The sequence below is a fragment of the Heterocephalus glaber genome, unplaced genomic scaffold (assembly GCF_053883595.1).
Source record: "Heterocephalus glaber isolate CG9 unplaced genomic scaffold, H.glaber_assembly_v1.0 deba00001472, whole genome shotgun sequence".
NCBI lineage: Eukaryota > Metazoa > Chordata > Mammalia > Rodentia > Bathyergidae > Heterocephalus > Heterocephalus glaber.
Window position 1 is genome coordinate 49202811 of NW_028258315.1, and position 14423 is coordinate 49217233.

At 37.3% G+C, this 14423-nt stretch overlaps 1 protein-coding gene across 9 annotated transcripts in view; it reads left to right on the forward strand.

The window, feature by feature from the left end:
• Positions 1-14423, forward strand: part of Mitf (melanocyte inducing transcription factor) — a 222621-nt gene that overhangs the window by 194451 nt on the left and 13747 nt on the right. For 6 of the 9 annotated variants that reach the window (XM_021266028.2, XM_013075660.3, XM_004854190.3 and 3 more), the window contains 4 exons: positions 1409-1526; positions 4222-4296; positions 9112-9187; positions 12479-12626. In XM_021266028.2, coding sequence (XP_021121687.1) covers positions 1409-1526; positions 4222-4296; positions 9112-9187; positions 12479-12626 — 417 coding nt within the window. The remainder of the gene's footprint in view (positions 1-1408; positions 1527-4221; positions 4297-9111; positions 9188-12478; positions 12627-14423) is intronic. The other 3 variants (XM_087182013.1, XM_004854191.3, XM_087182012.1) reach the window with 1 other exon arrangement.

Here is a 14423-nt window from a genome sequence, read left to right on the forward strand (position 1 = left end):
AGACCATTAACATTGATGGTTATAACTGAAACGTATTGACTTGGCATTGCCATGACTTTTTCTTTTTGTTGAGTTCTTCCCCTTTATATTTGATTTCTTGTCATGCCAGATGGGTTCATTCTGCTTTGCCTCCTGGGGTTGTGATCCTCAATGTCTGTTCCTAGGATATTGTGTAAAATTCTTTGGAGTGCTGGTTTGGTATTCGCAAAGTTCCTAAGGTGCTCTTTGTCATGAAAGTATCTTATTTCTCCGTCAATTTTGAAAGATAGTTTTGCAGGGTACACCAATCTGGGTTGGAGGCTGTTTTCTTTTAGGCCTTGGAATATGTCACTCCAAGCTCTTCTTGCCTTGATGGTTTGTGTTGAGAAGTCTGCTGTGATTCTGATGGGCTTTCCTTTGTATGTGATTTGTTTCTTTTCTCTGACTGCTTGGAGAACTTTGTTCTTCTGTTGTGTTTCTGGAATCTTAACAATTATATGCCTATGTGTAGATTTTTTTTGATCAAGGCTATTTGGAGTCCTATATGCCTCACTTATCTGTATGTTAAGCTCTTTTCCCCTGCTTGGGAAGTTTTCTGCCATTATTTCTGTGAAGAGATTTTTTATGTCATCTGCACTCTCTCCTATTTCTTCATTGAGCCCAACCAGTCTTATGTTATTCTTTTTTCCATCATCTAGCAGTTGCTGGATTGATTTCTCATGTTCCCTTATAATTTTGAAGCAATTTTTCTTTTCCTGGTCACTAATTGCAATCTTATCTTGTGTATCTGAAATTCGGTCCTCACATTGGCTCATTCTGCTGTGTAGACTTTCAATGGAGTTTTTCATGTCCTGGAAATCTATTTGCATCTGTTTTATGGATTCCATTTGTTTCTTATGTTGGGATTCCATCATGTTCCTGAGCTCCTCTCTAGATTTATTAATCATGTCTTGCACTAGGGGCACACTTTGTCCTGTTATCTGAGAAATTATTTCTGATTTCATCTTTTCCAGATCCCCTTTTGTTGCCAGTTCAGTGGGTCCAGGTGGTTGAGTATCAGAGTGTTCCATCTCATTTCCCTTTGGGGTTGCTATAGGTGATCTGGAAGTCTGGTTTTGAGACTTATTTACGTGTTTTCTCATTTCAACTGGGGCAGGGGGCTGTTAACGCCTGCACGGATTACCTCCTCTGAGCTGGGTGAGGTGGGACAGGGGCCGGGAGCAGCTGTAGGGATGGTGACCCAAAAGCCCTTTACGGGCCATGTAACTTTCACAGCAAATATCTCATATTTTTCCATTTTAAATGACGTTATAGAAAAATCATCTTCCTTAAAAAAAAAAAAGCATGGAATAGGATGTAGATTTTATCTGAAAAACTTGGGAACTGTCCGACAATTCATTTCAGCTCTTGTTCCTTTATCTCTCTCTAGTTACCCATCTCTGGAAACTTGATTGACCTTTACAGCAACCAAGGCCTGCCACCCTCAGGCCTCACCATCAGCAACTCGTGCCCAGCCAACCTGCCCAACATAAAAAGGGAGCTCACAGGTAAATCCCTAGCAGATGTGCCCCTGGCTGATTTTTAGTAGAAAACCCTTCCTCATTAGGCAACATCACTGATACAGTAATGTCTCCTTTGTCCAACTCATGGGCATAATTTTATCAGGTATGTGCAGTCATTAAAACACTGTACAGGGGCCGGGGATTTTAACTCAGTGGTATCGTCGCCTTCTGCGCAAGCACAAGGACCCGAATTCAATCCCTGGTACCAAGAAACAAAAAACAAAAAAAACCCCAAAAAACCCACTGTACAGTATTTTTAAGATGGAAGATTTATACTTAAAAATCCTGGTTTCCATTATTTCCTGAAATGCTGGGAGTCAGGGCCCATTACTACATGGCCCTAGTCACTCTATCTGTAACTACTATCCTCTTTGAGTTGGGGGTGTCAGGTGACACTTTCACCTATAAACATCTCCACCAACCTGATGTTTACATGAGTTGCCAAGCAGAGGCTCATTGAGTATTTGAGAACACTAGGTTGAATATTCCTTTGACCCACACTTAAGCCTACAATAGGAATAGGTTACATATATTTCTTACAGTGTCACATGCCTCTTGTTTTTATGTCCCAGAAGAAAAAAAGTTATAAAACAGAGAAGATAGAATTTTTTGGTGCCCTCCTCACCCTCTCACGGTTCTAGGGATTAAACCCAGGGCCTTTGCACTGAGCTGTATCCCCAGCATTTTTTTTTTTTTTTGAGACAGTGTCTCTCTAGGTTGTTAGCTGCCCAGGCTGGGCTTGAATTTGCAATCACCTTGCCTCTGTCTCCAGAGTGCTGGTATTACAGGTGGGCACCACTATGACCAACTTAGAATTATTTGTTCTTGAGGACAGTGTGACTTTACCTATTTCTCCAGTTTGCTTAATGCTTCAGGGGAGGCATTTGGCCATTAAAACATGACAGAAATTGTACTGGGACTAGACTTCTACCTTGGTTAATTTTATGGCCCTTATCCCCCCTTTATTATTTGGCCTTGCATCCTCTAGGATTGGGGGAAATTGACTGAGAATATGGGATATGGACTTGGTGTAAATGATTTATTTCCTATTCAAGGCTGTCTTGCCAAAAATCAATTTCAAAATATGGTGGCAGAAGAAAGGCGCTTTTTAAAAAAAATCTCTAATTTAAATTAATTAATCAAGAATAAAAACTATCCAGAGCCAAAAATCAAGTAAGAATCCTGTCACAAAGGAAAAGTATAAGACAACAACAACAAAAATGCTAAGAATCACTGAAGCAGCAAGTGTGGAAGTAAATTTTCTGTCATACTATGTGAGGAAAAAAGAAAACAGAACAGAAGTCATTTGGATCACCTTTCATAATTTAAAGAATTCAGCTTCTGAGTTATACATACACACATACATGTATGCAGTGCAGTCATGAATCATGTAAGGAAGGGGGTGTGTTCTGAGAAAGATGTTATCAAGTGATCTCATCACTATATGAGCATCACAGATGTACTTACACTTAAGATGGCTACAGTGTCGCTACGTGATACACTCTCATGGGACCACCATCCTACATGCAGCCTGCTGTTGACTGAAATGTCATAATGTGCTGCTACATTATTGACTGTGTATACACACATATATAATAATGCTAATATACTAAATGCATCTATATGCCTCAGTAACTATAAATCATTCTAAAGTATTTGTATTTTGAGGTAAAGTTATAAATTATGGTAGTGAAATATTTCACATATTACTTCTAAAAAAGTAATGCCAGCATGCCTGTAATGCCAACACCCTAGGAGGCTGAGGCAGGAGGATTACAAGTGTGACCCCAGCCTGGGAAACTTAGTGACTGGGGATGTAGCTCAGGGCAGAGGCCCTAGGTTCAATCCCCAGAGCTATAAGAAGGGGAGGGGGGAGAGGGAGGGGGGAGGGAGGGAGGAAGAAGAAGGAGGGGGAGGAGGAGGAGGAGGAAGGAGGAAGAGAAGCAGCAAGGGAAGGAAAGGAAGGGAGGGAGGGCTTTCTGAATACTAGTAGTGATAAAGCAAGATACTTTGTTTTGTTTAACTGTTCTCTGTAAGGTAAAAAGTAATCTCTTAGAACAGAGATCTCACAAGAGCTACTGTGAAAATAGAACTTTTCAAGTGGAATTGCCTGTGTACCCTCTCCCTATTTATATTTTCATAGACTCAACAAACTAGTAAATAGTTGCTGCCAAGAGTCTTTAAATCATTTTGTTCTAGCAGATTCAGAATCTGCTTTCAAGTTCTGAAAAAACAAATTCATTTCCATGAACCAGTGAGAGATCATGGAGATCTGAGTGGAAGCTTTTCTACTCAGTTTTGGATGTCAGTGAAACCTGAAAAAATATTTGGCTTGAAAAAGAAAATTTGACTCTTGATAATGAAATATCAACTACAAATTGTCATAGTTTTATAGTTATTTATTTTATTCTTGTTAGCACTGGAATGAGTTTACAGTGCACGGTGGATTGTTGTTACACTGGTCTTTTACCAGTTTGTGGAAACTGAGTTATTGTCTATCTGATATGCGTTGCTTCTAAAAAAGTGCAAGTTTTTTAAATGATTTTTTTTTAAAAGATAGCTTCACTTAGATTCCAGTCAGATAAGCTTCCAAATGTTTAGAAAATGAGATGCTTTATAGTTTACATTGCTCTATCAGTTTAACAGTTCTAATTTCTAATTACTTCATTCACGTGCACAGCGTGTATTTTCCCCACAGAATCGGAAGCGAGAGCACTGGCTAAAGAGAGACAAAAAAAGGACAATCACAACTTGAGTAAGTTGGTTTTATTTGTGTTAATGACATGTGATATTGAAGTTAACGTCCCTTTGTATACGAAAAAGCATTCCAGAAATATTGGAGGAAAATTGATTTCTATAATTGGTAAAGATACATATTTTGTGTAAGAAAATTGTATTTCAGAGAAACTAAGATACATGTTTTAGTTCAGATCAAACTGAATTTTGTATATAAAGTGTTTGCAATTTCTAAAGTTTTTTCTCTTCTTTTTTTGTTTTATTTATAGTAGTGGATTTTTTTTTTTTTTTTGAGAGGGATACTTGATCCCCAACTACCCAATTATGAGTGTTGCTCACACTGGAACTTATTAGCAAAAGGGGATCATGGGATCACCTTTTCCAGGGAGATTTGAAAGGAAGAAAAGAAAAAAGAAAGAAACAACTCTGAAGGGGAGCCCAAATTTCTGATATTACCTATCATTTAAAAAGTTCTATTACATTTTAAATATCTACACATGTTTAACTTATTCTTAATTAAATCTTTAATCTTTTTTCCTATGAAAATTTATATTTAATGTATAGGTAGGAGAGGCTGCACAGTAAACATAAGGATGAAGCTTGGAGGAAAGATACAGTTTATGAATTTCTCATCTCATAATCTCATGTTCTCTTTTTTCCTAAATTTATTATTGAGAATGTAGGCGAGTCCTATATAAACACTTGCTCCTTATTAAAAAAAAAGAATAGGACAGGGGTATTCTTTAATCCCCAGGATATGCACTGTTTGTTTCAATTCAGTGTTGTTCTTCTTGACCTTTTCCATGTATTTAAGAATAGACCCACATACCCATGCACATGTGAAAATAAAAATCACTGTTTTGTGTGTTAACACAAAAACATATCATGTTGTTCATATTCTGTTGTTGCTTTCTTTTTTTAACTGAATAGTTGGTTCTAAAGACCTCTTACTGTTAGAATCCTAGAACTACTTTTTTAAAGGTATTTCATAGTATGCTATATTGTGACTATTTTTAATTTTTCAGTTATAAATACTGTCACAGAAAACATCTCATACTTGTCTTTTTGTGCCAGAAGGGTTGTTTCTCTAGGTTAGCTCTTGAGGAGTAGACTTGGAAAGTACAGAGGGCATTAGTTTCTGCTCTTACTAGGATTACAATCCTGTTTCCATTTCTGGTGTGAGAGGCTTTCCACATCTCTGCACCAAAAGATATGGACTAATTTTCAAGGTCTCCCCAGTTTCCAAATAATTTTATTCTTACTTCTTCTTTTAAAACACCTCAGAAATAAGAAAATCAGGCATTTCCAAAACTTCACTTAGCTGAGATGTGAAAAACAAAGTTGTATCTTGTTAAAAACAATATTTACTGTAGAAACCCAAGCTCTCAAGTTCAGGGTTGTTAATATAGGACAAAAATGATTGGCACAAGCTCTGAGGGTTATAAAACAATATTTAAGTCTCACCTAACTATTGGAAATAATATTCAGGGTTGGATTGCCCTTTGGCCTTGCTCTGTCTTCCTCCTCTAAGAATTTGTCCTGTAACAGTACTTGCTGAAATGTGAAAAAGTAGGCATTTATTCTGACATCAGTTTATTGAGCCCCCTGTTTTGTACAAGAAATTTTTCTACAGAAGTGAACCACACAAACAGGTTTCCCACTCTTTGAATCTTGTTTATCTTCGAGCCAGGAGTCATCTATATATTACCAAGTGAGAGGCAGAATAATAGATACAACACCCCATCATGTACAAGGAACACCCTATAGGGAATATACTTGTGCCTGCATTTATGTGGTTGTGTAGGCCTATAGGTGAAGGTGTAGAAATCATATTTATTAGTGACAATTTTTCCAGGCACATAGATGTTAGTGTAAAAGAGTTGACTTTTACTTTTTCCTTTATACATATTGATATTTTAAAAAATGATTTATAAGCTTATGCCACTTTCATAATAAATAATTGGAGAAGTCCATGTGGTAAAAATAAAATGTGATACAAGTAAATATCAATGGTGAAAGATGTCAGTAATGTCCTATTGAGAAAATATAGATGCAGAATCATCTGTAGTAGAATTCCACTTTAAATGTAGTATTCTTTAACACTTATTTGTGCCAACCATATACAGTTGCCTAGAATGCAACAGAAAATAAGCACAATAAGTAAAATACATGAAATATGTGAATATTAAGTTGTTGAAAGTTCTATGAGGAGACAAAGGACAGCCCAGGGGACATAGTAACAGGATGGGCTTGGGAGGGAGTGAGTCAGTTTTAAATAGGATGTCCTGGGAACTCTCATAGGTAAATTTGAGTCATTACCTGAGGAAGGGGAGGGCAGAGCCATTCAGATATCTAAAGGAAGGGGGCAGGGGGCAGCCATATGAAGTCTAAGATGAATCGCACTAAGAAATAGAGTCACTTTGGGAGAGGAGAGAGAGTGATATCAGAGGGCTGGGAGCCCATGAGATGCTTGAGGACTTGGCTTTGTCTAGATGAAATGAGAACTGATTGGAGCATCTTGAGTAATAGATTGACGTGCTCTGACTTTCATTTTAGCAGGATCCCTCTAGCTGCTGTATTCTTGATAGACCAAAGAGACAGGGAGCACTGGGCATAGATGAAGCAGAAATTTGAGCTAGGAGGATTACAGTAATTCAGGCAAGGGATGATGATAGCATTTCTTAGGAATGGAGGCTGGAAGTAAGCCAATTCTAGAAATATTTTGAAGGTAGAGCCAACAGATTTGATGATGGGTCAGATGTGTAGTGTAAAAGGAAGGGAGGTACTTATCTGATTCCAAGATTCTGGCCTAAGCAATTGGAAGGATGTAGAACCATTAAATGAGGTGAGTTACCAGGTAGACTCATTTGAACAGAAAAGATCAGGAGTATTTAGCCTGCCCTGTAGACATCCATCTGTATAGAGAAGTCTCATGGTCAGACGTGTGAGTCTGGAGTTCCACAGAGATATCTGGGCTGGAGACAGACGTATGGGAGGCATTATTGTCTACAAAATAGTCCAAACCATGAGATGACCAGGAAATGAATGTCAATCAGGAAGCATTCCAAGGGCAGCATCTCGGAAGTGCACCTGTGACTGCTATAAAAATAATCACAAGGGATGTATAAGAAGATTAACACTGGATCACAGGAAAGTTTTATTTTACTGTGTGTATTTCACTATATGAGTTTTATGAGTCTTATGTTTAACAAAGGGAAAAAAATCAAGATTCAGAGTTTTGGAGGTTATCTGGTAGATCAGGAATCTAAAACTTCCTTTTTTAGCACTATGGACTGTCACTTAATCTTTCTGTTTTATAAAAATGTAATGATAGGGCCAGGGATTTAGCTCAGTGATTTCGCCACCTGCTGTGCAAGCACAAGGACCCAAGTTCAATAAAAAAAAAAAAGTACCAAAAAAAAAAAAAAGTAATGATACATCTTAGCATTAAGATTATAACTTAGCATTAGTCATTGGAATAACTACTCAGCCTAGATAAGCTGCAATTTATTTTGGGAAAACAGTGAATGATATTATTTATCTACAGATACAGGATATTAGTGGATCAAGTATAAATATAAATATTTATTTATTTTAGATTATTTAAAATAAACCTAATTTATTAGACCTTAACTTTGCAATTTCATTGCTAAACTAGGTAAATTAGAAACATTTATCTCATGTGCCTCACTATGTCATCCTCCTCTAAGAAAGTGATGATTTAGTTGAATGTACAACTAGATTTATTTGCTAGAAGTGCTGGTGAGATGCCTGGTATAACCAAATGGGCTAGATTTAAGTTCTAGGGCCATGCTGTCCACTATGGTGGCCACTTGCCACTTGTTCCTATTGAGCACCTGAAATGGAGTTAGTCCAGATTGTGATGTGTTGTGAGAATTGCTCCTGCCTTTCACAATTTAGTGTGAAGAAAAGAATGTTAAACTATCTAGTTTGTAATTTTGGATATTGATTACCTGCTAAAATGATAATGGTTTAGATATAATGAGTTTGATAAAATATGAAAGTTAATTTCACCTTTCTTTTTACCATTTTAATATGGCTACAAGAGAATTTAAAATCACATAGATAACTTATATTTCTTTTCAGCAGTGCTAGGCTAGAGCAGGGATTTTTGTATGCCTGTGAGCTAAAATTTTTTATTTTTTAATTTTAAGCAGTTAAAAGGAAACCAAAAGAAGAGTAGTAGTTTGTGACATGAAAGTTATATAAAATTCAAATTTCAGCATCCTAAGTCATTCTGATACTTTGCATTAATTTTGATTTGCATTGTGAAACAAACTCAATTGATAATATATTTTGAATTTTGTAAAAAATGTTGGAAGCTTGTTTTCTATCTAATTACATAAGTACCTACATAATAATGCCCTCCATGTTGGTACTTGGTCTACAAACCAAAAAGAGTTCACTGCCTGCTCTTTGCAGAATGTTTGCGGCGCCCTTCTGCATCGGTTTAAGTTTGAGTCCCAGTTCACCACTTCACTGGTAATCCTCAGAAAGTCCTTGATATCGCCAAGGCGATTTTGTCATTTGTAACTGAGAACAGGAAATCTGATTTCAGACTCATTACAGGATCAGATGAGAAATTGTATATCTAAGGGCTTTATAAATGGCAAAGTTCTCTACAAAAGTAACTCATTTTAAAAAGTGCTTTAACTACAATACCAAATACACAGTAAGAACTGGGGAGAAAATAGATTCAGATTTACATTGTCTTAACCTGGTAAAATTCATGTGCACATGCCTTTAATGAGATATGCTAAATGCACATGTGGTGCTGTTACTAATAGCCCTTTCCTGTGCTCTTTTCTTGAAGTTGAAAGAAGAAGAAGATTTAACATAAATGACCGCATTAAAGAACTAGGTACTTTGATTCCCAAGTCAAATGATCCGTGAGTACAGTTGCATATTAATCTGCATCATATATTTTTTGCACCTTCATGTTTTCTCATACGTTGCAAAAAATAGAGTTATAAAAACTCGAGTGAAGAAGTCCTTCCTCCCTCTTTGGTTCTTTTTTCTAAACACTTCTTAAACCTTTCTTTTAGTTAATTTCATCCAACCAGAATTTCAAGAGAAATGCACTGAATTGTCCAAAAGGGTTACTGGACATTAGACAGTTAGCTTTGAGTGTGAGGAAGTGGACTTTCTGAAATCTGAGATTCCTTGGCAAACAAATTCCAACCTATTAAAAAAATTCTTTAGCAGTCACACAGTACAAGGTTTAGATTTGTAGACTATGTGCTCTTCGCTTTGTAACGTTATCTCTAGGCACTGATAAACACATTGGAAACTTCAAGTTCAATGATACTCAACAGACAAAAGGTCAATTTTTTTAATGAAAACTTGCATATTCTTTTTATGTTTTCCCAATCTAAGAAATGAGGGTAATTGTTAATCCTCTCATTAAGTACAAGTCAGATAATTTGGGTTTCAGCCTTTCCCTCTACCTCTCCTCTTAGAGATAACATCTATAAAGATAATTTTTTCAAGTCTTTCCTACTGCTTCATAGTTACCCGTGATGACAGCAAATAGGACAACAAATACACAATTTTTATCCATTAGAAATTGGCCCATTTGAAGTGAGGGTGAGGAAATGTATACATTTTAATGGCCCCCACAGGCATTCTATGAAATTAGCCTTTGAATATGACCTTTCAGCTATCTAATAAAATGTAAAGATGCAATCAAGCATTATTCATGCAAGGCTTATTAAATTTGCTATTCACATTATTGTCAGGGAATTTGTAGCAAAATAAAATAAAACTATTACCTCTTATGAGGTGGTTTTGATGAATGTGCAAGCATAATTTCCATCTTCAACACTTGGCTTTCCTAGGTTTCAAAGAAAGGCATTTGCAAACTGGAAACATTCAAATTCTCAGTTTTGCAGCACAAATTTATCCTACTAAAGGGCTGTGACCTTCATTTCCTATAGTCAATCTTGCATGATAGTTGAAATTGAATTCCCGTTTTCCTGTTCTTTATCAGCTTTCACTTTTTAGCATATTCTTTTAAACTGTAGCATGTGAATCTCTTTAGTAACATATTATGGAATTATGGGGCTGCAGTGAAAGGGTGGATTTGCATATCTTCTTTCTCCATTATATTAGAATACTTAGGTGTTTATAATCTGAAATGATAGCGATCTTTCATTGTAGGCATGTTTTAAGATAAAACAGACTATAATCTATATGGTGGTTTTCCCTCACTAAGTTTTCAGAATTTGCTGTAAGGGTCTCGGCCCCATAGCCTCTCTTCCATCACAGCAGTCTGCTTTTGTTGATTTTCTTTTTATACCTCAAGATAACTGGTTGAAATAATTACTTCTTAAAATCTAAGTGGCTACTTTGCTTGAAAGTTTCAATTCTGGTTTCTCACCTTACTGGCCTAGGTAAGGCATCAGTCATTATAATTACTTTTTTTCTCTAATTGCTAAAGTTTCTGTTCCTTTGGTTTTAGCCTGAACATGAGGTCTCTGTGCTCTCTCTAAGTATCTCAGGACACTTCTCTGGGTTGCCATCTTTGGTGCTGAGACCCCAGGGATCAACTCCAGGAAATTCTCTGGGGGATATAGCTGTCCCTGTCCTGGGAGAACTTCTGTTTTGTTCTTCATCTGTTCTAACTCATAGGAGGACCAATTACTAGGTGGCTTGTTGTAATGGTCCACCATTCACACATCATCTGATATTTCTGATCTGCTCTTAGCAGTTAGAGATGATGAAGTAGGTGGTTCTCCGTGCATCAGAGTTTTTGGTTTTGTTTTCATCTTCCATTGTTATTGTCATTATTATAATGAAAATTATAAAACAGTTCCAATTAATTTCAAACAATATAGAAATATTTTTACATAAACATACATTTTTCTTTATTGTTTTCTCTGGGGTGCTCTAAAATCTTCAAAGTGCTTTCACCTACATGTTAATGGTGGTCTTAATTTTCTTATATGCAATATATTGGAGGTATACTGCTTAAGAACCAAGAGTCACCACGTTCTGGCCACCTAGGCTGGAGTTCCAAAACAGTCTCTTGCTTGACTTTGGAGAAGTTACTTATGTTCCTAGGCTTCATTTTCCTCATCTGTTGAAAAAGGGAACATGAGAATATTACCAGGTAGTCTAGTTGTTTTGAGGATTCATATAAGAAGAAGAATGGTGTAGGGGCTTAGGTTCTCTAGGTTTCCTGGGTCAGCCACCTCCTAGTTCTGTAACCTAGGGAAAACTTCTTAACCTCTGTGTGCATTAGTTTTCATTCAGTAAAATAGGATCATATTAGTATTAGTACCTCATATTAGAGGTCAAGAGTGAATGAGTTATAAAACACTTCAAAAAGTACCTGGCACATAGTAAGTACTATACAAATTCCCCTACTTTACATATTAAGCATTTCACATAGCACCTGCTCTATGGTTTGCACTGTGTTCTGGACTTTACAAAGTATATTCATATAAAGCACCTCCTTTGATTCCAGTTACATACATATGCAGCTCCTTACATAAGTGTAGCATTGTTTTGTAGATGAGGCAACAGATACAGAGAGAGGTTAGAGAACCTATTCATGACGAGTCATGATAAAAATTTAAAGATGCCACAAAGAAGCAGTGGGATCTCACAGGATTTCTTTTTACCATTGCTTATTCTGTCCAAGTGAGAAAACTTTTGTAGTCCTAGAAACCTGTAACTACTTACATAGTATTTAAGAATGTTGATCTTGAGCCAGGAATGGTAATGTATGACTGTAATCCCAGCAATCAGTAGGCTGAGGCAGGAGGATTGCTGAGAGTTTGAGGCCAGCCTGGGCTACATAGTGAGTTCAGGGCTGGCCTGAACTACAAAGGGAGACCCTGCCTGAAAAAAAAAAAGAATATTGATGTTGTAATCAAAAAGACTATATTTAAGTCTTGACTTCACTTTATGGTAGCACTGTGACCTAGGACAAGATGAATTGTCTCTGTTTGAACATTTGCACCATGCCCCTACCTCAACAAGGTTCTTGTCTGGATTAAGTAAGACAGCGCATACAGAATGGGTAGACAATGTCCAGCCCGAGGCACATGCATAATGTATAGCTATTATTGCTGAGCAGTTATTATTATATCTGATGAAATTAAATGCTTTGAATACTGAATTTTCATTGAGCCTCAAATCTTACAAAGGTCTGTTTTATTCCATTTTCATCACAGTGACATGCGCTGGAACAAGGGAACCATTTTAAAGGCATCTGTGGACTATATTCGAAAGTTACAACGGGAGCAGCAACGTGCCAAAGAACTTGAAAACCGACAGAAGAAACTGGAGCATGCCAACCGGCACTTGCTGCTCAGAATACAGGTACCCACTGTGTAACAAATACTGCATGCATATTGCTGACTTTAAGATGGGACAAGGAAGAATATAATGAGCCATCGGGGAGATGACTTACATGATCCTAATATAGGACATCCATGCTCTTCATAGATTCTGTATTTGTGAATTTGCCTACTTAGAAAAATTTATGGGTAGCCCCTAAATTGATATTGATGGCCCTTTTCCCAGTCATACTTGGATGTATCCAGAGTGGTAAATCTGAGTTGCTCATGGTGCTGTCTCCTAGTAGAAGTCAAACAATCTGGGCCCTCTATGGCACTCAGCTTTTTGTGCTATGTGTGAAAACAAAACCTGTTCTGAAACTGTCTTAAGAGTCATCTCTGTGTCACTGACCAAAGTGGCTTGCATGCGGGAGGGGTGGTGGTGCTGGTGTTGTTGTTTGTGTCTGGAACTGAATCCAGGGCCTTTGCACTGAGCTATATCCCCATCCTTTAAAAAAATGTTTTTATTTAGAGGTAGGGTCTCAGCAAATTGCCCAGGCTCAAACTTGTGATCATCCAGCCTCAGTCTCCCCAGCTTGGAGGGGTGTTTTCACTTACTTGCTGACCTTGAACACAAACTGCTTGTAAGAGTCAGTGACACTGGATCTTCTTCATGAGTAGATGGACCCACTTTTACTAGATTTTGATGTATAGTAAGATTTACTTTTCAGGTTCCCAAGGCAGCTATTTATAGAGTTATTTTTTGGATGTTATGCAAGGTATGGTACCTTAGAGCCCATCGTGTTTAACCCAGTGGTGCTCATTCCTGACACTGAACTTATCGAGGACTTCATCTGTAATAATGTTCTCCATCCTTTTGAATGCTCCCCAGAACATCACATTTTAAGATGTCACACCTCCTGCTCACTCCAGTGATCCTCAGCCTCGGAGGGGAGGCTGAAGGCAGCTCTTCTCTAGGGTTGGCTGTAGAATCTGGGTAGTAAAGTCGAAGCTGCAGGTAATTTGGAAATCTTCCCTTCCCTCCTCACTGCCATTTTCTTTGGCTTTTGTTGTTCGTTTTTGTGTTTTGTTTTTGTTTCATCTCTCTAGCAAGTAGCTGTAGGTATTTAATCTCTAATACTGTACTTAGTCTTTCTTTCTTTCTCTCTCTGTCTGTCTCTTTTTTTAGGGGGAGGGAGGTGAGACAGAATCTCACCATGTAGTTCATGCTGGCCTTGAACTCACTGTAGCCCAGGCTGGAATTACAGGAATGTGCCACCGAGCCTGCCCAGTAGTACACCTATTTATAAAAGCAGGTCATATATTAAGAATGTATGTGTTATTTCTTTATGAAAATATTAAAATGCAATAATTTTTTTTTTTAGTACCAGGGATCGAACTTGGGTCCTTGCACTTGTGCAGCAGGCAGTGAAACCACTGAGCTAAATCCCCAGCTGTAGTAACTTTTTTTTCTTTTGGTACTGGGGATTGAACTTGGGTCCTTGTGCTTGTGCAGCAGGCAGCAAAACCACTGAGCTAAATCTCCGGCCCCTCCAGAAACTATTTTTAAAGAGAAGCTAGGTTTTGTTTTATTTCAAGCTTCCAAGAATATGTATATTCATGAAATATGAATATTGTGAAATATATGCATTGGAAATTCCATTGACAGTATCTTGGTTTTCTTCCAGTGACTGTGAGGCTGTCATTAGAACTTTAGCATAGTGTAGAAAATATTATTAATTAGAAAAGATCTGGGATGTAATGAAACCAGAGTGCTCCAGATGAGATCTACAACCTTATTTGGAAATCTAAGTAATTGCTTTAGTCAATTGACAAACAT